The sequence below is a fragment of the Cavia porcellus genome, unplaced genomic scaffold (genome assembly GCF_034190915.1).
Source record: "Cavia porcellus strain 051 isolate PalLab524CR breed Dunkin Hartley unplaced genomic scaffold, mCavPor4.1 scaffold_17, whole genome shotgun sequence".
Taxonomy (NCBI): Eukaryota; Metazoa; Chordata; class Mammalia; order Rodentia; family Caviidae; genus Cavia; species Cavia porcellus.
In genome coordinates this window covers 4513121-4538305 of record NW_026947500.1, presented here as the reverse complement: position 1 = coordinate 4538305, position 25185 = coordinate 4513121, and the positions used below count along the sequence as shown (strand labels likewise).

At 36.3% G+C, this 25185-nt stretch overlaps 1 protein-coding gene and 1 non-coding gene across 13 annotated transcripts in view; one reads left to right on the top strand and one right to left on the bottom strand.

Moving 5' to 3' along the window:
• Pld1 (phospholipase D1) overlaps positions 1–25185 on the top strand; it is a 233157-nt gene that overhangs the window by 111353 nt on the left and 96619 nt on the right. For all 12 annotated transcript variants that reach the window (XM_023562262.2, XM_063227160.1, XM_063227169.1 and 9 more), the window contains 5 exons: positions 3508–3660; positions 6320–6469; positions 7149–7232; positions 17382–17463; positions 24802–24912. In XM_023562262.2, coding sequence (XP_023418030.2) covers positions 3508–3660; positions 6320–6469; positions 7149–7232; positions 17382–17463; positions 24802–24912 — 580 coding nt within the window. The remainder of the gene's footprint in view (positions 1–3507; positions 3661–6319; positions 6470–7148; positions 7233–17381; positions 17464–24801; positions 24913–25185) is intronic.
• LOC111755135 (U6 spliceosomal RNA) lies at positions 18514–18620 on the bottom strand. Its single transcript, XR_002789716.1, has one exon. It is a non-coding gene; the product is annotated as a U6 spliceosomal RNA (small nuclear RNA).

Here is a 25185-nt window from a genome sequence, read left to right as displayed (position 1 = left end):
AGAAGGAGAAGAAGAACTAGAGCTCAGATAGGCTAATCCGAGGGCGGGTGCTTCATCTTTTTCCTCATGCATATCCTCCTGTTGAAGAAAAGCAAATCTATTGATAGGGTGGGGATGAGGAATCAGGAATTTTAAGGAATGGTACTATTAAGAAGAGATTTTAGTAGAGGTATTTTCTCCTGATAGCTAATGACTATTATGAATTCTCCATCATCAGCAAACAAAAACCATTCAGTTTTGCATCATTTCCAAACTCCAGATGATGGTGCTAGGCAGTTCTGTATTTTTGGACTGTCACACCGTGAAGGAGCAAGTGGGGAACTATTCACCTAGGATACCATGTGAACAGCCTGTGTAGAGTTGAACGATGACCTGGTCCTGTAACATGCAGAGATACCTCGTTATTGTTGAACAAGACTGCAGTCTGCAAGAGTCTCTGAGGTTCAGACAAAAGTGCCCCATTCCTGTAGCAGGGTACAGTCTTCTCCAGAGCTTCTTGAGCAAGACTCTTGTGCAGGACATACCTGCTCAATGATGCATAGTGGCTTCTAGATAAAGACATGAGCAGCCCTTGGCCCTGGTAATTATGCCATAAATGTGTGTGCTCTTTGGAGAGTTTCTCAGGTTTATTTTCTATTGCAGTGATAAGGGGTTGGTACATCTAGAAAAGACACATTCCATTTTCATCCCACGCTGCTTATCTCTTTGGTGTGGAGCTCTAGCCAGGGCTGACTCTGATGTCATTCATATATCCTTGATATACAGGCAGGCAAAGTCACGAGTCCAGGACATTCGGCATTTCAGATTGTCAGCTTTGCCAGCTGTGGTTTTCAAAGCCTGTTGTCCCTGCCTGATCATCACATTAGCACATTAGTGCCTGATAACTGGACCATTGCCATGCTGTTTGTTCTCTAGAACAACACAAAACCACAGGAAAGAAGAAACTTTGACAGATATGTGATCTACCTGTTATCTTTTAACCTTAACCCAAGTTTTTCTCAACAGGCAGGTATGTGTCTGAGTTAATAACTAACTCAGTCTCATCAGAATCATAAGTTACTCTTTGATACTGTGGCCTTGATATTTACAGAGTGTTATCAGATTTCTTACAAAATGTATAATATCTGAATTCACTAAAAATCATTACTGAGATTATGATTCATTATATTTTTTAGTTGCTTTATATTAGGTCTCCAAGAAGAAACTTGCTTTGGAATTGGCTTTTGGCGAGACCTCTTTGTTTCTTTTATTTATTAATTTGAGAAGAAAAACCAGGAAGCTCAGGCCCACTTTGGTGTGTCATCTCTCTAATTACATTAACCTTTGTGGTTACTTACTGTGCTCTGTGCCCTTGATGTCTTTTCGTCTATTAACCGTATCACATGTGTTTTCTTTTCTGTGAATTATCTACCACACCTCTTACTGTTGGGCAGGATCCAGCTTATCCTTTAAAAGACAGATGAGTGAAACAGAACTGTGGAGAAATCAATGTAGATTTATCCACATTGGCTCCAGATTGTAAAGCCACTAACGCATAATGTGGTTAGCATTTCAGTAAGTATTTTTCACAGATTTCTTTTAAATGCTGAGATCCCATGCTACACGCACACATTACTTAGTTCATACACAGGCTGAGCTTATCAGTGCTACTTAGGTGGGATAACCTGTGTGCTTTGTTTGAAATGTGATGTTATCCTCATTATTACTTTATTGAGTTTTTGACTGATTCATCTGGTCATCATATAGTTACAGAAAAATGTGTATACATGGTACTCAGCAGTGTAGTGGTTGTATTTATATGAGGTGTAATAAAAATATAGTGTGTGTTTAAATTTAAGATTTTTATTACAATGAAAGCTACATTGCCATTGGTGCTGCTCAAAATACATGTTATATTGCAGCATAATTGTTATATTTGTTGTTGTAGCTTCTTTAAATGGAGTCTATCTCGTCTCTCCTGTTCTTCCATTGTGGGTCATCTAAATCCTTCCTACTCAGAATGGGGTCTAGCATGACAATCACCTATGAGTCTGCTAAAAATGTACACTAAAGTTCTTCCCCACTGAATGGGAATTTGCATTTTATCAGGATCTTTGGGGAGCTGTATATGCACATTAATCTGTAAAAAGATCTCATCTGTATTGCAGATAATATCTGTATTGTCTGTGTTGCTAACCTTCTACACTTAGCACTTTTTCTGTTTGTAATTTTTTTCTAAAACATAGGTCCAAGCATTTTACTATCCTGTTGCCTTGTTGGTCATCGTGTTGTCCTCCTGTAATTGCAGCACTAGGGCAGCTGAGGCAGAAGGATTGTTGTGAGTTCAAGGATTGGGGCAGCCTGAGCTACATAGTGATATTCTGTCTCAAAACACAATAACCTTGATGTTTTTGTTAAAAAACACACTCATAGGCCTTTGGAATGAATCTCAGATGAGGCCCAGGGATTTGTTTTGTTTTGTTTTTAGCCAGTATTGCCAGAGATTTTCTGCTCCTTGGGCAAATTTAGGAAACACTGGTTCCATGATGCAGAATCAGCCTCCCTTGGCTTCAAAGCCACATCAGTGTGGCTTTTCCCACTTTTCCAATTCCTTCCCCTCAGCATCCTCCCTGTGGCTCAGCGCTCTAAACAGTTCTCCCCACACCGGCAGCATTTCCACACCTGGCACCTTTGCTGTCTTTTCCTCGCTGTTGGAAGTGCATCTGGTCCTCCCATATTCTGGGCTCTCCATGTGGGGACCCATCCTGGCCTCCTGGCGACACCACATCTTCAGGACAGCTCCACGGCCTCATGCTCTAAGCTAGGACTAAGGACTTTCTCTTCTTTGTACTTTTTAATTTTTGCTTCTCTTTTAGTACTTTCCCCATTTAGCCTCGAATTATCTTTGTTTGTACCCTTGTTAGTCCGGCAGGCTACTCTGATAGCATGCTTCCATGTCTGATTTATCTTTGCTATTTCTTCCTGTACCCTAACTCTCAGGTTGTTACTGTAATTTTCCATGATGAAGCTCTTAAATATACTTTGCATTGAATGGAAATAATTTTAAGATATATTCCTGTCCCACTGAGCATCATTTATTAAAGGTCTGTAGACTACAGATCATTTGAAATACGTAACAGAATATGTGGAACATTGGATTTTTAAAGGGCAATTTTGCCTGCTGATAGACTCATTTGCCTGTTTCATTATAGTTTGTGTTAGCAAACATCAGTTTATTCTGTCACTCCAACAGCTGGATGCCCTTTCTATATCCTTCAGTGCCACTTGACAACATCAAGGACATTCTTCTAGGTTTTGCCTTTCAATGTTTAAAAAGCCATTGAATTAATTTCTTGGTGCTAATAATTAGAAAACATAATAGAGTTTGTGTTCTTTTCTGTTTTGTTTTGGTTGAAAAAAATTCCATGAAAAATATAAATGTGTCTACAGTCTGCTACAATGTTTACTTAATATTTGTCATAATAACCTATTCTTTGGATTTCAAAAGTTCTTATTACCTTTTTACAGGTGGTTAATAGTGAAAGATTCCTTTTTATTATACATGAAACCAGACAGCGGTGCTATTGCCTTCGTTCTGCTGGTGGATAAAGAATTTAAAATTAAGGTGGGGAAAAAAGAGACAGAAACGAAATATGGACTTCGAATTGATAATCTTTCAAGGTAAATATAATCTTTCAAGTTGCAAATATTTAAAAAATATTTCTACCAAAATCTCTTAAAACTCAGATTTTTCTCTCAACTCTAAGTGACAAAGAAGTAAAATTATTTAAATATTAGAAAATTGTTATTTGGAGTTTATCTTCTGAAGTCATTACTTTCTGTTGTATAAATTTCTAAGAAGAGTATCCTTTATATAACAGAATAAGAACAAATGATCCAAAGTGTGGATGTATGCCTATTTTAATAGCATTTTATTACTCAGTTTACTGTTAGAGCGATATTTTACATCTAAAAAATATAAATCTTTATAAATCAATCTCCTTAATAAAAGACCTAAAATGTGATTTGATTTATAAAAATTCTCTTATTTATATATAAAAATTTAAAGAAAGATATTGTGAAGAAATACTCAAATGTACATTTGTTATAGATTTTATTAGTGAGTATATGTGTTGATATGTATGTTTCTCGAGAATTATAATTATACTGTGTGTATATATGTATATATAAACACATGTGTGTATATATCCATACACATTTATCCCTGCATAGTTCACCCATGTGACAGTGTAAACAGGTGTTGAGCTTCCTGTTGTTGTCAGAAAACGAAATGCTCAAGGTTGTTGGAAATGCCACCACACTGCCATTCAACCTTCTTGCTAGCACTGTTTTCCGTAGCGTCAGAGACGCCAGGCCACAGATCTCCCGGTCCCTGTAACAGTGACTGTATCAGCCTCCCTGTGTCCCTAGGAGCCCTCATGTGCTGTGCACCACTGCCAAATAAATCCATTCAAATGCAGGTTTCACTAAAGCCTCTTTCCTGGCATACGTGCTGCTCGCCATCAAGAAGCCCACATGCTCCATCTGTAATTGAAGGACCCTTTTCTCTTTGCCTTGTGCCCCATGAGCAGTGAAGACTGTTCTCTTTACTCTCCCTTCTCACACATCTTGTCCCAGCTCTTCGTCTTTGTGCTTCCTATGTTGAATGACTCCTACCGCACAGGCATGCAGTCTGACAAGGCCCATGCGTGTCACTTATATCTCCTGCTGACACTGCCTGGCCTCTTTATGTCTATCACTTATCTCCCCACAGATCTTCTCCTACCTGTTTTCCAGAGGCATTTAAGCTTAGATTCAGGAGTATTTTTTTCTTTCTTTTGGTACCAGGAATCGAACTCAGAACCTCGTGTTTGCCAAGTGGGTACTGTATTGCCGAGCTATATTCTTGGCCCAGATTCAGTAGTTTTGCATAACAAGTGAAACCCAAACATTCTGTGCCCTTTTGCTGTTGGCCCGAGAAGCTCGTCTCGTTTGCCACACCCAGAAGATCCTTGTCTTCTCCCGTTCCTCTCCCGCTGTGTCTCACCTCATGTCTCTACACCTGAGCAGCATCAACATCTCGAGTTCAGCACCTATCTTCAATGCATAGAGGCAGAAGTTTGGGCTTCCCTAATCTTTAGAAATAATTGTTTCAGAGTCTGTGACCACCGCCCCTTTCTTGCTTCTCATGAGGATTGTTCCATAGCCTCCCAAACAGAACTGTCCTCCTCACTCACTTGAGTTGATGTGGGGATACATTTTGGCCTAAATGCTGGTTCCAACACCTTGTTCTCCTTTCAATCTCAGAATACCTCTTCGTGGTAATCACCAGTTAGGAGACTTGAGATATATATATATATATATATATATATATATATATATATTTTTTTTTTTTTTTTTTTTTCTGTACTCTGTCCTGAATTTTTTCTAGCATTTAGAAATCTCTAACAATTTAAGGTAGTGTAGTCAAAGAGACAGAAAGGTTGAGTGCAAACTGGGTTATACCAGAATTAACCAACTATTGGAGCCTAGTTGTGAGGCTCAAACTCTATCATGAAGACACATTTCCTGCCTTTTCTTAGTTCTGTCATCTATGGATCTGCTCCATCTGTCGACTGGTCTCAGAGTTTCTAGTTGGCAGCCTCTCACCTTTCAAATTCAGGAGAAGGAATCTCTTCCTGGTACTTCTGAGTTCAGTCCTCAAATTTGCTCTCGGGGTAGAATTGGCTCACACACTCATGCAAGAATCAACTGCTGGACCTGTGAGTTAGCTCAGCGGCACAAACACCTACCTGCTGGTAAGCACGAGGTCATGAGTTTGATCTCTAGTACCAGCAAAATAAAACAAAACATCAACTGCTGGGATCAGGGGAATGAAATATTCCACTTTTCTTGCCTTTGGTAGACTGAGAAAAGCAGAGGGATGACTCTCCTAACATAGTCAAGACAATATATTTGCAGAAGCCAAGGGAGTTTGCAGCAGGAAGCACCAAGGGAAACTTCCTCTCAGGGACTCAACAGCTCTGTGACACTTAGGTCTTCCACCTCTTTCAGGAGCTTCCTCCTAGCATAGCACAATTCTGAGAGCATAGTAAGTACTTTTATATGTGTTTGCATGAGTAAAAGAGTGGAAAAGTAGCCTAAAGATTTCTTTTTTATATATTGAATTTTCAGAAATTCTACCAAAATTTTTAGCAGCCTATATTTATGTTCTTTACCTAAAATTTTCAATATATGTTTGTTATAGCAATAAATGAAATACAGAATACTTGATTAGTAAATTTGTTCCAAGAGAAAGGATACAGAATGAGTGGTTTTTCCTTTTGCTTTTTTTTGAAAGGACACTTATTTTAAAATGCAACAGCTACAGACATGCTCGGTGGTGGGGAGGAGCTATAGAAGAATTCATCCAGAAACATGGCACCAACTTCCTCAAGGATCATCGATTTGGGTCATATGCTGCTATCCAGGACAATACTTTAGCTAAATGGTAAGATGTTTTTGCTCAAGGTATTCACAGCATTTAATATTGTAATGCTCTCAGTTCACCTGGGATCAACTTTCAAAGCTGTAAAAAGAGAATATGCATCATATTGAGCACAGTTCTGCCTTTCGAAGGCCCCTGCTGGATTACCTGATTAGTGGATTAGTTTTCCAACATGGTTTTTCACAATGAGCTTAGCTGCCTTTGGACCTGCAAGTTTAATTTTTTCAGGCTAACTACATACATTTCCTTAGTGATTCTAATCACTAGCCCTAATTTACAAAAAAACATGGATTTGGTAGAATTTATTTTAAATAAAAGTTATGTGTTCTTCTTCCCATAATTGGAATTTGGTCTGATTTTCGGCTCAGGTGAAAAACCATGTGTGAGTTTAACATGACAGGAGATATGGCCTCGAGTGATGATACAGGTCAGTGAATTGATTGTACTCTAGGCAGAGAAGAATCAGGTCATTTGGATCTGTCTACTTCCTACCCTTTCTAGGTGGAAGGTTATATTTTAATCTTTGTTTTCCATTTATGCAGAGTTAAACTAGTGGTGGGATACAGACTTTGGGCAGGGCCGTGCATATTTTGCTTTACTATAGGATAGATTTATTTATTGTTCTCTTATTTTATGAAACAAAAGCAAAGCAAAAAAGAGAACAAAATACTTTGTCTTTCAGGTATGTTAATGCCAAAGGATATTTTGAAGATGTGGCAAATGCAATGGAAGAGGCAAAAGAAGAGATTTTTATTACCGATTGGTGGTTAGTATTTATCCGTGAGACTGTAGTCCAGAGGTCTCTGTGTTTATGAATGTACAACGGTGTAATACTGTGCAGAAACTGGCTGTTTGAAACCCAGCAATACCCAGGGATGATCTGGCCAGTGTATCAACCAATTAACTATTGCTCACTAACAAAAACTTAGCCTCCAAATATATTCTGTTTTTTAGTTTATATAAATGTATTGCCACAATTTAGGTGTACATAATGATCAAATTCATTGTAGGGAATTTGTATCTGTACATGATATATCTTGATTCCTCTTTTTTTTCCATTCCTGTTCCCTTCTTTCAAACCCCCTTCCTTTCCTTGTTCACAAAGCTGTTTTCATTTTATCCTTCTTTTCTCATTTTTTCCCCTTCCCTTCCTTCCTTTCCCTGTCCCCCCCTTCCCTTGATCTCTTTTCCTTTTGGGCAGTTTCTTTCTGTGTCATAATACCTATTGTATGTTTCTGTTCTTATTTATGTTTTCAGTTTCTTACACCAGAGAGAGAATGTGATATTTATATATGTGTATCTTATTTATTTCACTTATGATTATGGTCACAAGGTCCATCCATTTAGCTATCACTGTCTCAATTTTATCATTCTTTATAGCTGAGTAATGCTCCATTTTATTTATTAAAAAAACCTCACACGTCTTTTTTATCCATTCATCGATTGAAGGCCATTTGAGTTGCTTCCAAAATTTAGCGATTACAGACTGTGCCACTGTATACATGAGTGTCCATATGTTACTGTGGTAGGTAATTCTTACAGTCAGATATCCAGAAGAGAAATAGGTAGGTACCTCTAGATCTAGTTTTTGAGGAATCTCTGCACTGATTTCCAGTGTTTGCACCAGCTTACATTCTTCCCTGCAGTGAAGAAGGGTTCTTTTTTCCTCATAGCCCCATCAGCATTTGTTATTGGTTGTTTTCTTTCTTTCTTTCTTTCTTTTTTTTTTTTTTTTTTGATCTTTTTCCTTTTTATCGGTTCCAGGGATCGAACCCACCACTGCCTGCTTGCAAGGCAGGTGCTTATGCCGCTGAGCTAAATCCCCAGCCCCATTGGTTGTTTTCTTGATAATGGCTATTCTTTGTGTAGTGAGATGGAATCCTATGTTTTGATTTACATTTCTTTTCATATATTTATTTGCCATTTTGCTTTTTTCATCTGAGAAGTGTCTGTACATCTCATGCTTATTTTTGGATTGGGTCTTTGAATTTGAAGGGTTTGATTTTTTTTCTTCATATGTTCTAGATATTTATCCTTTGTCTAAAGAACAGCTGGCATAAATCTTTCCCCACTCTGTGGGTATCTTCTCGCTTTGTTGATTTCTTTTGCTGTGGAAAAGTTTTTCTTAATAAGATGAGATCCCTGTTGTTGATTCTTTATGATAATTCCTGTTAACTGAGGTTTTGTTTGTGAAATCTTTGTCTAGACCTGTGTCTTCCAGAGTTCTTCCTATTTGATCTTCCAGCAGATTTAGTGTTTCTGTTTTAATATTTAGATTTTTGATCTATTTTGATTTTAGCTTAATTCATCATAATAGACATGAGTCTAGTTTTAGTCTTTGGGATGTGGAAAGTCAGTTTCTCCGGCACCATTTATTAAAAGGGCTGTCCTTCTAGCAAAAGTGTTTGGCCCCTTTGTCTAAGATCAGGAGGCTGAGTACATTTGGAGGTGTTTCTGCATCTCATCTGTTCCATTGATCATCAAGTCTGTTTTTTGCCAGTACCATGCTATTGTTATCACAATAGTTCTATAGTGTAATTTCAAATCAAGGATTATGGTGCCCCTGATTTGCCTTAGTTGCCCAGAATTGCTTTTGCTACTCTGGGTCTCTTTTGGTTCCAAATGAATTTTAGGAATGTTTTCTTTAGTTCTGTGAGGTATGCCAATGTTATTTTGAATGAGATTGCATTAAGTCTGTATAGCAATTTTGGGAGTGTGGCCATTTTCAGTATATTGTTTCTTCTTACCCAGCAGCAAGGACAGGTCTTGATGGATACACAGGTACGTTCTACAAGAAAATTAGAGAGGATCAAATGCCATTATTCCTCAAACTCTTTAATGAAATGGAAAGGGAAGTAGTACTTCCAAAATGATTCCTGGAAGAAAGTATTACCCTGATATCCCACCTAGTGAAGGGTCCAAATAAAAAACAGAACTATAGGCCAATCTCCCTAATAAACATAGCTATAAAAATCCTCAAAAAGATATTGGCAAACACCATGCAGCAAATCATGAAGAATCTCCATGTATTTTTTTTGTTTCCTTTTCTTTAAATAAAAAAAAAAGAAAAAGAAAATTATACACAGTGACCAACTAGAATTCATCCCAGGTGTACAGGGATGGTTTTGACATACACAAATTGATTAATGTGATACACTATCAACAGAGCCAAAGACAAAAGTCATATGATCATCTCAATATATGCAGAAAAAACATTTGACAAAATCCAACACCCATTTGTGATAAAAAAAAACCCTAAAGAAAATCAGAATAGACTGTCTTTATTTCAATCTAATAAAAGCCATCAGTCAGACCAACAAACCAACAGCCAGAATTACACTAAATGGTCAAAAACTGAAAGCTTTAATTGTAAAATCAGGAACAAGACAAGGAGGTCCACTGTCACTACGCCTATTCAATATAGTTCTGGAAACATTAGTCAGAGCAATCAGACATGAGAAAGAAATACAAACGATAGAGATAGAAAAAGAAGTAAAATCATCATTATTTGTAGATGACATAATATTCTCAAAAGTTCCATGAAAAGAGTTCTAGATTTAATAACCAGTTTCAATAATGTAGCTGGATACAGCATAAACACTGAAAAACCAATAGCATTCCTGTACACAAATAAAAAACTCACCAAGAAAGAAATTAGGGAAACAACACCCTTCACAATGCCATAAAAAAAAAAAAAAAAAAAGGAATATTTAGGAATCTGTCTAACAAAGAAAGTAGAAAGGTCTCTTATGTTGAAAGCTAAAACAGTCTCCAAAAAGATTGAGAAGAGAACAGAAAATGGAAAGAAATATATCTTAATATATTTAGCATGATAATTAGGTTTTTGCCTTTCCATTTGGTAGTAAACACTCAAGTATTAATTTTGGTGAAGACTGTGCCCTAGTGTGATTGTAGAGGTAATGGCCCCTTGAATATCTTTCCTTAACTTGGCATGGCTGTCAGTAAGTCCAGTAAACATGCCTTTTCTGAATTGTCTCTTTGCTGTTGAATTAGGTTCATTTGCTTGTTACTATTAAAATGTCCTCTGGCCTGGCCAGCTCTTCTGGAAACATATATCAGTTTTCAGCTTTCTGACCATCTTACAAAATGTCCGTGAGAGTAATAATGCTTATGAAGGCCATTGGAAATCTCATATCTAAAATTCATGAACTCTCAGGTAATTTTACTCCTGGATTAGGTATAGGCTTTGTAATCTGACTCCAGCCTGTCTATCCATGCTATTAAAAATCATTACAGATGCCAGCATTTGCTATGGTGGAAATGAAAATGTTTGAAATATGTTTCCCTCCTAGGAACCTAGTTTACCAAAATGAGCTTTTCAAAAAATTTTCTGCTTTGTTTCCTTTTACATGTTACCTTGCATAGGAAGTGTAAAACTATCTTCACAATTTATTTCCATTTTAGTCTAGATTTTTGGGAGCAGTGGAGGACAATAGGAGTGTGAACCCATCTTCTACTGTTTTTTGTGGCAATTTGTACTTCTATATTCTGCCCTCCTAATATTGGCGTTATTCATATTTTGGGTCAGCTAATTTTTTGTTGCAAATGGCTGTCCTGCATGCTGTAGGAATTTGACCAGTTTCCTGCTTCTGCCCCCTAAATCCCAGTAGCAAGCTCTCAGTTATAGCAACCAAAATGTCCTTAGACATTGCCAAATATCTCTTAGGTCAGCGAAAGAGCCGGAGGGACTGTGTGTGTGTGTGTGCGCGCGTGTGCGTGTGCCTGTGCGCATGTGCGTGTGCCTGTGCGTGTGTGTGTGTGTGTGTGTGTGTGTGTGGGTGGGGGGATCTCTCTTTTGATAGAGAATCATCCATCTAATCAACAGATACAGCATGCAGTAGTCATTATGCTCGTGTTTGCAGCAGGCTGAATCCTGGTCTACATCCTTGTTTTGTATTTTAAATAAGTTGCCAAAAAGGAAAAGTATCTCACATTTAGAAGTCTTCCTTTAGTTGAGTATTAGGAGAATGAATTCAAGTTTAATATAGCACTTTAGTTAAAAATATTTCTGAAAGTTTGGCAAACACATAAGAGAGAAGAAATAGTTTTTCCACTGAGTGCGTATTTTCCTTTTTTCCTCTTCTCCTCCCTACTCTTCTCCCTCGTTTCTCTCCTTCTGCCCTTTCTTCATGCTGGGATCTAACCTCAGACCTATTAACAAACACCCTACCACTGAGCTGTATGCCAAGCCCTCACAGTCTCATGCTTTGTGCATGAAAACAGTATCTTGTCTGAATACTAAACTATAGACTCTTAGTGAAACAGCTGAAGAGATGGAACACCGAGTCTTTTCTGCTTTGAGCAAGAGAACGAATTAGGGCGGTGTTTCTTTGACACAGCTGAACTAAGATAACATCTTATTACAACATGCACTTTGAGTAAAACCTACACAGTAACTTCCTTCATGAAAAGTGAAGGAAGTTCTTGTTATTTTCCGTCATTATTCCAAAAAGTATGCAGTCGTATTTCATTGTGGTTTTCATTTTTATCAGCAACTTCTCATTGTGATGAGCAGATTTTCAATGTGCTTTTTGGACATTTAAAAACTTTTTTTGAAAATATGTGTTCAAATTTTTTTTCCTTTTTTATGATCCTGTACATTGAACCTATAATTTCTCTCTCTCTCTCTCTCTTTTTGAATTGGGTTGTTTATCTTCTTAGTTGTAGAAGATCTTTATAAACTCTTGTTAAAATAGTTATTCAGTTTCATTCTGACCTCTGTGGCTTCTAGGAGAAATGTTCAGTCACTTGAATCATTTTTCTTTCCTAAGTAATATATTTTCTTCTGAGTGCTTTTAATAGTCTTCTTTTGTCTTTAGTTTTTAGTAGTTTGGTTTTGATATTTAAGTTTTCCTGTTTGGAGTACTCTGGGATAGAATCTACAGTTTTACATGTGTTACGAAATTTGAGAAATTTACCTTTAATTTTTTGTAATTCCTTTTTTTTTTTTTTTTTTTTTTTTTTTGGTAACTTCCTCTTCTAAACTTTTAATGCCACAGTATCTTTTTGATATTGTTTCACAATCTTTGAAGCTCTTTTTATTTTTGTAAATTATTTTTTCTCTGTTGTTCAGATTATATAAAACTCTTCAGGTTTACTGCTTTGTTCCTCTGTAATTTCCATTCTAGTTGAGAGTTTATCTGGTGATTTGGGGGGAGGGTATATTTTCATTGTAATTTTGATTTTCATCTTGAGTATTTTCATTTGGTTCTCTTCGTAGCTTCCATTTCTTTGGTGAGGCTTTCCTGTTTCTATTTCTTTCAAGAGTGTCGCCCTGTTTTTCCAATATCTATCAAAGAATTAAGCATATTATTCCAGTATCCATGCCCTCTTGCTGTTGCCCTCTGTTGGTTTTGTTTTCCAGGAAGTTCAGATTTTCCTGGTTCTTCATGTGCCTAGTACTTTTTTTCACTATATTCTAGAAAAATTTTATAAGACTCTTGAGTCTTGCTTAAATCTTATGGAAAGTATTGTGCTTTTTGTTTGAACTGGAATTGACTTATTTGGATTTAGCCGGAAAGTTCCATCCAGTATTCCTGGGTGTGGTTTTAATGTCAGTTTTGTTTACAAAGTTTTTGTAGTGCCATTCAGATTTGTGCCATATGTGTGCCACCTGGTGGCCAGTCTGGAACTTGGGTGGTGGTTTGTCCGTAGTTCCATTTTCAAATGCTTTAGTATACTGTTTAGGATCAAATCCACGCACATGGACACTGATCAAAGAACCAGGAGGTTATAGGACACCTCCATGGATGGCTTTCTTAAGCTCCTCCCCTTCCGTGAGCTCCCAATTACTTTCCAGTCCCCTGAAGATTCTCCTTTATAGTAGCTGGACAGCTTTTCCAGCTGGAGAGAATCCCCCAACACACAAACACGTAAGGTGTTTTGTGCCTGTGGGCTCTCTGCTACACCACCTCTCACTGCAGAGAATGCCTTTGCTTTTTATCAGTCTTGACCTAGGAGACTTCTGGAGCTCTCTCTGTGCTAATCTCACCTTTAAGCTTTTCTCTCCAGACTGAGAAAAAAATAGGAAATTTACCACTGCTCACATAGTACTTAAAATTCTGTTTTTGCTCTTCAGTATTAAGTCCCTGAATTGAAGAGCATTATTTATTTATTCTTCCAGCACTGTTTTTATACTTTTCTATGTGGAGGTCTCATACAAATTTGTTAAATTTGTCACCAAGACTTCATGTTTTTGATGTACATGGTATTTTAGAATTCATTTTCTAATCATTCACTGAAAGCAAGCAAAAAGAACTAGAAATACAATTGATATTTATGTATTGCTCTTATATCTTGTGAGCAGACTAAGTTCACTTCTTAATGAGAGCAGATTATGTAGATTTTTTTAGGATTTTTATCCATATATAATCACGTGGTCCACAAATAAAGATGATCTAACTTCTTCCTTTCAAATTGATACGCCTTGTGTTTTATTCTCTTGCCCTTTTCCACTGGCCAGTATCATCAGTACCATGCTGAACAGAAGAAATACTCTTCAGTCCTCACTCCCATTGCATACATATAACTGTGCGTGATATTAGGGTAATGTTTTTATAGGTGCCTTTACTGGATAAGTTTGCATCTATTTATAATGTAAGAGTTTTTATTGTGAATAGGTCTTGGAATTTGTAAATTTTTCTGCCTTTTAGGAATAGATGCTTCTTCTTTTGAAATCTCTTCTGTCTTCTCCCTCCTCCTCTCTTTACATCTTTTTCTTTTATTTTCTTCTATCCTGTTAATTTGTGACTTACATATTGATTTTTGACTTTTAAACCAACTTTGCATCCCCCAAATAACCCAAGGATAAACTGGTGGGTTTTTATAGGAACTTTCACTTTTATGATCGTAGAGGTATTGTTTTGTGGTTATCTTTTCTTATACTGCCGTTTGCTTGTTATTAGGACAATGCTGGTTTCAGTAAATACTCTTTCTTCTTTTGTTTCTGAAACAGTTTGAGTAGGACTGATATTTTTTCCCTTAAATATTTGATAAAATTCAACTGTAAGTCAGTCTTTGTAGTTTTCATTATGAAAAGGTTTAAATTATGAGCTCAATTTTTTCATCAGTATAAAGTTAGAATTTTTATTTCTTTTTGTTTCCATTTTAGGAATTCATTTTTCAGTAAAGTTGTGTATTTTATCTACAGTATCATAAATATCAGCATGAAGTTTTTGTGTGTTCTCTTATCATTTAATATTATTTTAATTTTGGTATACCTTCTAGTGATTTAATTTTTTTGTACTAAGTTGTGCTTTTTGTCTTTTTTAAAAAATCTTGCTAAAAGTTTGCCAATTTTATTGATATTTCAAAAGGCCAACTTTTTATTTAATTTTTTATTGTTTTTCAGTTTTTTATTTTATTGAATTCTACCTTTATCACTTTGTTTTGTTTCTTCTCACTTTGAGTAGTTTTTGATCTTTTTGTTTCTTCTTAAGTTGGGAACTCTGACCATTGATTTTAAACTTTTTCTTATGTAAATATTCAAGACCATAACATGCCTAAAAGTATTTTAAGTGTACATTTACTGTCTCTGAAATCAGAAGGCATCCTATATTCAATAACATGTTATAATTTTTATTAGTAAAAATTACATACAGTAGGGATGTATCTTATGATCAGTGGTATCTAATGAAATTGCATACTATACTATTCTTTTGAACCTTGGTTGTCTACTAATTACTGAATAAGGGTTCTTATATAAAGATACCTGAGGAGTCATAACTACTTTCTACCTGTGTATGGCCATTACTTAAACTTTTTATAATTTGAGTATCTGTACTTTATCACTTTGTCTTATCCTCGAAATTGAGGGCTCTGTGAGAGCTATTTTAAGATTCTTCAAAGTATTTATGTGGTGTAATAAAAATATGGTGCATATTTAAAATTTTAAAATTTATTACAATAAAAATCACATCACCATTGATCCCCCTCATGGTAATAGCCATAACCCTAACCCTCGCCCTAAGCCTGGCTCCCTGTCACCTATGCCATCATTTTTACCACTGTCATGTGCAGTCCTGAAGTTGCATTATCATTGCTACCTGCGTGTCCTGAATCGATTCAAAACATTTATGCTTCACAATCATTCTGACTTTACAGAAGAGCCAGGAGTTTCCTAGTGCCAGGTCTAGTGGGTAAGGTGGGTGAGGACGCACGGTGGCGTTCCTGTGAGCCTCTTTTGCTGTTGGGTGGCACGCGGCAGCTGCACCTTTGATCACACCTCATAGAGATGTAATCGACACTTCCAGAACTGCTGCAGAAGGCGGCAAGAATGGTGCCACAAGCTAGGGGACGTATCTGAAGGGAGATTAATGATAATATGTCTCTTACTGCCATAAACAAATAAATATTTACTGTGGATTTTCATCACTCCTCATAGTTGAATGCTCTGCACGCAGGTTACACAATGTTTGTGGATTAAATAAATAAAAAAAGAGATTGATCATGGAGTTATAGGAGCCCCCAAAGCAAAGGTCACTTAGGGGTTTTTGACTGTGTAGTGTGTCAGAAGAAGTTGTCAGTATGACTATGCTGTTGGACAGTTTTCTCCGTCAGTGAGCTATCAGGGTACAACACTGTGCTTTTCCGCTTAAAACAATCCTCTTTGTCATTCTCCTATGATCTTTTCCTATGAATTGCTGTGTGTTGTTTGTTTACTTGGACATATATCATCTTTAGGTGTATTTCTCACTATAAATTAAATATCTAAATGCTTATTCTGTATGTGCTCTTCAAGTTCCTTTTGGGTCTTACCTGATGAATGTTTCCTTTAGAACTCTATCTTTGGATTTGCTAACTGAATGAATTAGGTCATAAAATGATTTCTTCTTGTGTCTTTTGCCCTTCCAAATGCCATTGTTTTCATTTGCTTAGCAGACTCCCTGGCAGGGTGTTCTACTGCAGAATTCTGTGGGGCTTCAATCCTTACACAATCTCTCCAGCCTTAGCAATACAGATAAGGGTTTGGTTTTGTTTTTTACTATTTGTTTGACTTCCTTGTGATAGGGAGGTTACACTGAATATGTATTTAACATAGACCCTGACCTCAAAGCCATTCCAAGGGAAAGTGACTGCTGAATTCTGAGCTTCCTTGTAACACTGCTCAAGGAGAGGAAGCTATCCGCTACCTTAAAGTGGGAGAAGTTCACTGTACCTTCCCTGCCCTGCTCAGAAAGCCCCAGGCTCCTGTGGGCATTGTTGCTGGTGCAAGAAATCAGTGTGCAAGTGTGTCCTTTAAAATGCCTCTGGCTCGTAGTAAAGGAACGCTCAGATGAGGAAGCTTAAACACTGAAGGCTAACTCATTTTAATGAGAAATTTGAAGTTGAACAAGATTCAACTCAGGTTGGTGAGGTGATCTAGTGATTTTAGGGTTTTGTCAATATTACAAGGCCTCCCTAAACATCCTGCTCCCGTGGAACATTCAGCCTAGAGGGGGAACAGGACTTTCTCGTGTGTGTGTGTGTGTGTGTGTGTGTGTGTGTGTGTGTGTGTGTGGTGTTCCATCAAAGTGGAACAACTTTCTTAATAATCCCATGTACCACCTCAGGTATTTCATTGTCCAGGAAAGCTGACACTTTGAATACTGAAGTGCTATCCTGAGCGGCAGGCTCTTACAGTAAGGAAGGGTTAGGATGAGGATGAAGAATAGGTGTTGGATAAGCAGTCAGCAATATTTACATGGATATATGTATGCATTTTAACATAAAAGAGACAGAAGAGTTAAGACTTTTTAAAAATACTGATGAAGTTTCTTTTTCCTGTGTAAAGTGGTATATGGTCTCATAGCAAAACTCTGGATAAACAGCTACAGTGCAGCATGATGATAGCATTTGAACTAAAATTGCCTCTGTTCCCTGTGATTTTCTTGAAATCTTGGTTTTATGATTTCAGGTTGAGTCCAGAAATCTTCCTTAAACGCCCAGTAGTTGAAGGAAATCGTTGGAGGTTGGACTGCATTCTTAAACGAAAAGCAGTATGTATTTTCTCAACAAATGTTACACATTTTCAAACGTGCATTGCCTCTGAAATGCCTTTTCTTTGCCAAAGCCTTTCATATATACTAACAACTTTTCATTTTAGAGTTTGACCCAAAACAGGGTAATTACGGTTTTTCACTCATTGAATTCTTTTTTCCCTTCTCCTTTTGAGTACATATGTATATTTGAGCGTAATTCACAGCACAATTTTTTTTATTTTGAAAAGGCAAAACAGAAAAAAAGGATAGAAACAATACAGAATTTCAAAAAAACAGTACAAAATTAACACTAATTAATGTATTTCATAATGTTATCTTAGAAATAGTTCAGGTTATAACATTTAGGCACAAAAAAATGATCAAACACTCAATGAAAGTACAAACTGTTCTTTTGGATGAACCAACAGGGATAGTATAGTTGTCTATCTTGTATATGTGTACATACACACATATATACCTACATACATATCATCTTTTCCCTTCTTGCTTCTCTCCTTTCCCCTATCCCAGTTGTTACTTCCTTTTGAACACTTTCTTCCCCTTTATCACAATATCTATTATACATTTTGGATCTTATTACTCTTTCAGTTTTTTTATACTAGGGAGAAAATACAGTATTTACAGACGTTTGAGTTTGATTTATTTCACTTACGAGTATGGTCTCAAGTTGCACCCATTTACCTTTAAAAGCTTCGAGTTTATCCTTATTTATAGCTGAGTAATATTCCCTTGTATAAAAATGCCATATCTTTTTTATCCATTCTGTGGTTGATGGGCATTTGGGTTGTTTCCAAGATTTAGCTATTATAAATTGTGCTACTATAAACATGAGCGCATCTATATTGCTATAGCATGTTGTTTGCAGTTTTTCTAAGAAAATTTCCAGAAGGGGAATAGCTGGATTGAATGAGACTTCCAATCCTAGTTCTTTGAGCAATCTCCACACTGATTTCCACTGTGGCTGTACCAGTCTAACTCCTACCAACAGCGGAGAAGGGTTCCTTTTCCTCCATTGCCCCACATTTGTTATCAGATGATTTCTTGATGTAAATTATGAAATGCTTCATGAATTTGCCTGTCATTCTTGTGCAGGGGCCATGCTAATCTTCTGTGTATCATTCCAATTTTAATATATGTGCTGCTGAAGCGAGCACCACAGCATGGATTATATTATATTTTTGTTAGTTATGGCCAGTTAATTTTATAGGCAATAAAATTATAATAACATTTCATCACTGAATAATAAAAGGTGAAATGAAACATGGTCTCAGTCAGATGTGCCCAACCTGATGTAGACTATCAGAGAGGGAGGCCTAGAAGAACTGGTGGTGTTTGATTCGAATTTTGGTATCATGCATAGTAATAACGTGAAGCATTTCCTGTACAGCTGGCCCTGTGGATTCTGGGTTGGCCTTGCATATGTGCTTTTTTGTTGTAAAACATAAATAATTGAAGCAGTATAGGGGAACTAATAATCTGTTCATAATGCTAATTAATTCTATATATGTAATGCATCTTCAACCAAATTAAGTTAAATTGGATTTTTTCATTAATGATGTCCAAATTAGGGAGTGATGACATTTTTGCTTGTTTGAAACCATCTTAATCTTTTAAAAATTTTTAAAAGTTTAAATATTTTACCTACCACATGTATAGATCCTGGGTAATTGTAGGTTTGCATTTCCATCTCTCGCATTCACTCATTTCTTTTCTCCATCCTATATAACCTGTTAGCTCTTTTCCACTTTCTTTCTTTCTTTGTTTCTTTTAGTGTTTTTTCCCCATGCCTTTGTTTTAGGATTTCAACCAGTATCCATAGTCAAATCCTTCTGCTCATACTGAGAGCAAAAGAAGTTGATAGTCTTTATTTCACACCCATGTTCTCATTTTGATGGATAATGCAATTTATCCCATTTACAAAATTGAAAATTTTAATCTTGAAAAGTATGCTCTACATAATCCTTAAACAATTTGGTATATACTTCCTGCGTATGTCCTGTGAGGTAAATGCTGCATGAAGCACCAGGGATGCCACAGTAAATGGGAGTCCGGTCTGCTCCTGGAGGGTTTACTGAAAGACTCATGTGCTGGGCTCTAACATACCCTTACCAATTTCCTTTCTAACAATTGAATGGGCTGTGCTTTTCATCATGTTTTTCTCTGTGAAAAGGTACCTTTTCCATTCCTCCTCAAGATTCCATCTTAGTAAGTTTTTCCAATCTGGTCTAGCTGTCTTCCCTCATACTATGAAACCTGTATCTCATAGTATTTTTAATATGTCACTGTTTTAATTTTCAGTCAACATTTCTTGAATGCCTACTGCCATATGTGTAGAAGCTTGGCTAATTATGTGAGTTGATGCATAAATAAAAACTATAATGCCTGAGCTGATGGTGCTTAAAAATCTATCAGCAATACGGAGTGAGCGATCGGATTCCAAGATAGAAGGAGGAGAACTGAACAGGTCTGGTCAGAAGCCCTTTGCGCACAAGACATGGAAGGCTTTTAGGGTATGCAAACGTTTTTACAAGGAAAGGAAAGAATTTCTAGGTGTAGTAACTGCTGAGGGAGCTGGAATGAGGCTCTGTCAGTCACTGTGGTGACAAGATTTGCTGCACCTGAGTGTTAGCCGGGACTCAGGCTGGGGAAGTTGGTTCAGGAGGGAGCCAAGCAAGCGAGTGGCACTTGACGTAGTAATGCACAGTAGTAAACATTTTGTGGAAGTGTGCAGGGGAGGGTTGTGCTCTGATTACAGTGGTGTGTTGAGAAGGTGAATACGGTAGTGATGAGGAGAACTCAGTTTCAGAAAGTGACATTCTGGATCCCTTGCGTGTGAGGTGTCTGTACGACACCTACAGAAGTTCAATGCCCAAACAGACTCAGGGGCCTGGCCCTGTTAACAGATAGGTGTTTGTCTGCGCCCTCAGGTCCCTGTGTGGGCTCCTTTTGTGTCACCAGCGTGGCTTCTCTTCGCTTTTGTTGCCCATGGCGAATATCAGGGATGAGCAAACATTGCTTAATAACGTTGCTTCTTTTCCAGTTCATCCATTTTCTGAAGATTGGAATTTTTAACTTGTATGTAGTGCTGTTTTAAAAAATTTCTTAAGGAAATAGTAATGCCATTAAAAATTAATGTCTCAGTTGTACATTTAGTGAAATGTTCTCCCTTAATCTCAATGTACCGTGTTCTTACTTTGGCCATAAATTTTTAACACTTAGATAGTTCCAATTTGACATTTCATGTGCACATTAACACTGCTTCACATGAATAATTTAGTTTTTGAAAGCTTCATATCAGCTTCACAAAGTATGAGGTTGAAACATAATATTTATTTTTATATTAATGGGTCCAGAGGTCCACAAGGTTGATTAAAATGAATGTGGTTTTTTTTTTTTTCTGCCATCTTTTTGTGCAGATTTCTTGAGAGGAATTTAGAAAGTATCTTTACTGTATGACTAACATGCAGGCAAATATCTTTTGTGATGGCTACTTCTTAGGAAAGAATATAATATTTTGGTCTTTGGTAATAACCACATTGATGCTTTCCTGTTTCTTTGGCTTCCTGACATGCAGTATGTACCACCAGTTAAAATAGCATATGACAGTATTGAGAGGCATTTGCTTACAATCCAAAGAAATCAGCATTCTGGGAGTTTCCATAGCTCTACATTTGCAATACTAAAAGATGATGACATAAATTGCGTACTTGCTGGTAACTGTACCCCCACACCCTAATTGTACATTTCAACTTTAGAAGTATGTGGCATCTCTTATGAGACTTACAGTAAAAGCATGTCTAGAGGCAAGAACCTGGAGACTTACAGAGAAGGATTATTGTTTTTCGGGCTGAATTTGACTTCAGGTTGGTGTCTTTTTCTCTTGTACCACGAGGCACACGCAGAACTGCAGCAGTGATCATTTATGTTTGAAAAACTAGATAGTCACATATCTGTATAGAAAACCAGTGGAATCTTATCAAAGCACTAGGTTAGGATGCTTTCGGGAAGGAAAAGATATCTTTAACCTTTAAGATTTTGCTTTAAATAAAATTAGTTTTAAAAAAAGGAAATGTGAACATTTGTGCTGTTATATCTCAATACCTTTTGCCTTTAATTGATGATATCATATCTTTTTATACTTTACTTTTCACTTTCTAAATATACCGGGAAATAATGTGGAAATGATAAAATTAGTGATTACCCTGGGGTGGGAGTATGTAAGTGATCTTAAAGCAGTGAGCAGATTTGGCTGTATTCAGAAAATATTTAAACTATACCTCCTTGCATAATCAAATAACAAGCTAGATAAGAAACAATCTCCTTGGTTTCCACTCTAATTTTTGAAAACTTTTTAATTGCCTTCACATCCATTCTGTACATATAACTAAGGATCCTACATATTCCTACTGTTTAGCATGTTGTGTCTAATCTATTTGATAAGAACCCAGTTAGAAAAAAGAAACTTCCTCTTTTAAAACTCATGATTCATGGAGTTTGTTCCTGGAGTCTTTGGACTGACTGGGTTCAGCAGAAATAGAAAATACAGCATTGCAGTCATCTCCAGAACTTCTAACCTTTTTCTTTCCCTGTTAAAATACTTCTTCACCTTTGCCAAGCAAAATATCATTTCTCTAGACTCACCTAAAGGCATTAGTAAAATATGGAATGCTTCAAAAGGTATTTTTAAAATTATAGAATTAATATCAATCCCCTTTTGGGCGAAATGTGGCTTTGATTTACACAGATATTTCCTATTTAAAAAAGATAAGATTATACTTTCACAACAAAGCAAATGTCTATGCTTGCAAGGAATAAGTTTTCTTTATCCTTTATAGAGTTTATGATAGTTTTCTTGTACTATGACCCAAAGAAGAGGAAATTACTGTTTAATTTTTACAGAAATGTTATCATTAGTTAATTATTTATTTTGGCTATAGGTATAAATCAATAATTGTAAACCATATTGAAATAACTTTCATTATTTATTTCCTTATTGGTCATTTGCATTTAAGATATAAAAGAATTAATTGTAACTTATTTCCTTTAGACTTAATATTTACATGAGAAAAGACAGTGTAGAAGAAAATGTCAAGTAGTAATAAATGGAGCATAATAATGTAACCTGTTAGTGCTAACATCTCTATTATTTCAAAAGCCCACTAGTTATGCAGATAAATGAAAAACTGCAGAATTCAGGCCAAGTTCTTACTTTGCAACTAATGTCGTAAATCTAAGAAGCAGAATTTCATTCATTTAAAGCAAATGAACTATGGTGAAAGATGTCAAGTGTAATGTTCTGTAATTTAAGCTGAAATTTGGGCTTAAACTTTGTGTTGTATTTTATGAGAGGCTTTGAGGGTCCATTATTCAGGTCTGAATCCTCAACCACTCAAATAGCAAAATAGATCTACACATACAGCGAAGAAAATAAGATAATCGTCAAGTGTTTTTTTTTAAGAGTCCCCATTCAATGGCTCCTTCTAGAGCACTCACTGGGCCAGACCATCAGGCATGAATCTGTATACTTTTAGTCTCTACTTCACTTCCTTCTTTACTCAGAGTTGCTTCTACAGACTTAATTATAGCAGTGGTTGCATAACTGTAATGAGTTCCCAAAGCTCAGCTGTTATCTAAAAAACATAGAATGACATTTATCTTCTTTTTGATGCTGTTTTTCTTTTCAGAGCAAGAATGAGTCTTTTAGTACTCAAATCTTTATGTACACCAGAATATAAATCTAGCATCCCTCAAAAAATGTATACACTTTTAGATTACTGACATCAGATGGTAAGATAGGAGTATTTTAAAGTGATATGAATTTCAGGGCCAAAACATACTTCTTAGTTTGGACAAAATAATATTAGGGAACTATATGTTTGTTCCAAGATTTTATAAACTGTGAACCACTACTTAAAAATATTAACTCCTGTTTTATTTCACATTGCATAGCATTGCAAAAGTAATCAGTTCTTATGCATGAGTTCAAGCCAGTTGTAAGACTTCTTTAAGTTTTAATTTAAATTTCCATTATGAATAATGTCTAATTGCCATGAATTATTAATTTAAACTGTAACTACATGATCTTTGTTATTATAGTTTATTAGATATAGCTCCATCTGTAATACTCTAGAAAGTATTATGGAAATATTCTTGCTTTTAATCATTAGGATATTAAATGACCAGATGTAATTTAGATACATACTCTGGTATGTTTCTAAATATGTTTCTAAATATGTTTCCAAATGCTTTTAGAGGTTCTAGGCAAAGAGAATGCAAACTTAAGTGTGGCTAACTATGAATCACTACTGAAGGTACAAGTCAAGAAGTGAAATTGTGAACCACAAAACAGGGGTAAATAAATGAGGGATCTTTGGAGGAAACGAGTTCTGTATTATATATTAGGGGTTAGGGAGTTCCTATGAGTGTGCAGGGAGGAGAGGAGTGTTCACATGGGCAATTAGCGTAGACCGAAAACCTGTCGTCAATCAGAACTAGAGTAGAAAATACCAGAGTTTTTTCTATTACCCGTTGTTGGATACCTTTTTGGTGATTAATATTAATAATATTATTTTATAGCATGTGCCAAGCATTTTTCACTTAATTTGATACAGTTCAGTGAATCAAAACAGCCTTGTATATTTTATAATTTTAGATCCTGAGCCAAAAGTTGGATCATTGTTAATTTATGTTTCCATTTTATACTAAGCTTCTGCTAAAACTCAGATTTTGAATGTTAGAGAACCTTACTTTACAGAAGTCCCTTTGCCAGGGAATAGATCTTAGTCATCCAATTTTGGGTTAAGAGGATAAACTGGCATTCATCTTTGAAAATTAAGAAATGTTTTTTTCCACCTAAATAATTTTTTTCCTAAAGAAAAATTCTATGAACAATGTCCGTGATATATTTGCAAAATAGTTAGTGTAAGTTATTGCATAAAAGTTTCTCATCACTGTTATTTCAGCTAATCAAGGTATACTATCTGTCAATAAAGAACTCTGATGCTATCTCTTGACCCAGGTGAAACTTACTGACAAATGTTTTGAAATGTTAGACTTTGTAAAACAACTGAACACTTTCAACAGTGAATGTTACCGTTTCAACATTCGAGATCTATGTAACCAAATATTGATAACACAAGACATAAGAATGGAAGGGAGATAAATTTTTGTTTCCTTGTGTTTGAATAGTCACTTCTTTGTATTGCTTTCTTATTAAGTATTTTGTTTTACTCATGTGTAGAGGAAAGAAAACACACCACAGAGGAAGGAGGAGGAAAGGAAAGCCATAGCCCTTGCAGACGCTCTCATTTCTCCATGTGTTTTTTCTGTTGACAGCAACAAGGGGTGCAGATCTTCATAATGCTCTACAAAGAGGTGGAGCTCGCTCTGGGCATTAATAGTGAATACAGCAAGAGGACGTTGGTGCGGCTACACCCCAACATCAAGGTATCCATGTCCGTGCTGGTGACCAGTGATTCGTGATTCTGTAGCAGTCTCTCAAATGTTGCTTTGGGTAGTCATAATTTATGGACATGCCTAATGTATATTTTAATTAAACACCACTGAGCCCTCAGTAATAAAACAAAGTCCTGTTTTCTTACACTGCTTACCTTGGTGAAGACCAGTGATCTCATTTTCTTTCCTGGTCCTAAGTGAAAGTGATAGTTTACCTAAGAAAATGTTCTTTACAGTTGTTTTAGTATTTAGGAGCCTTGTCAA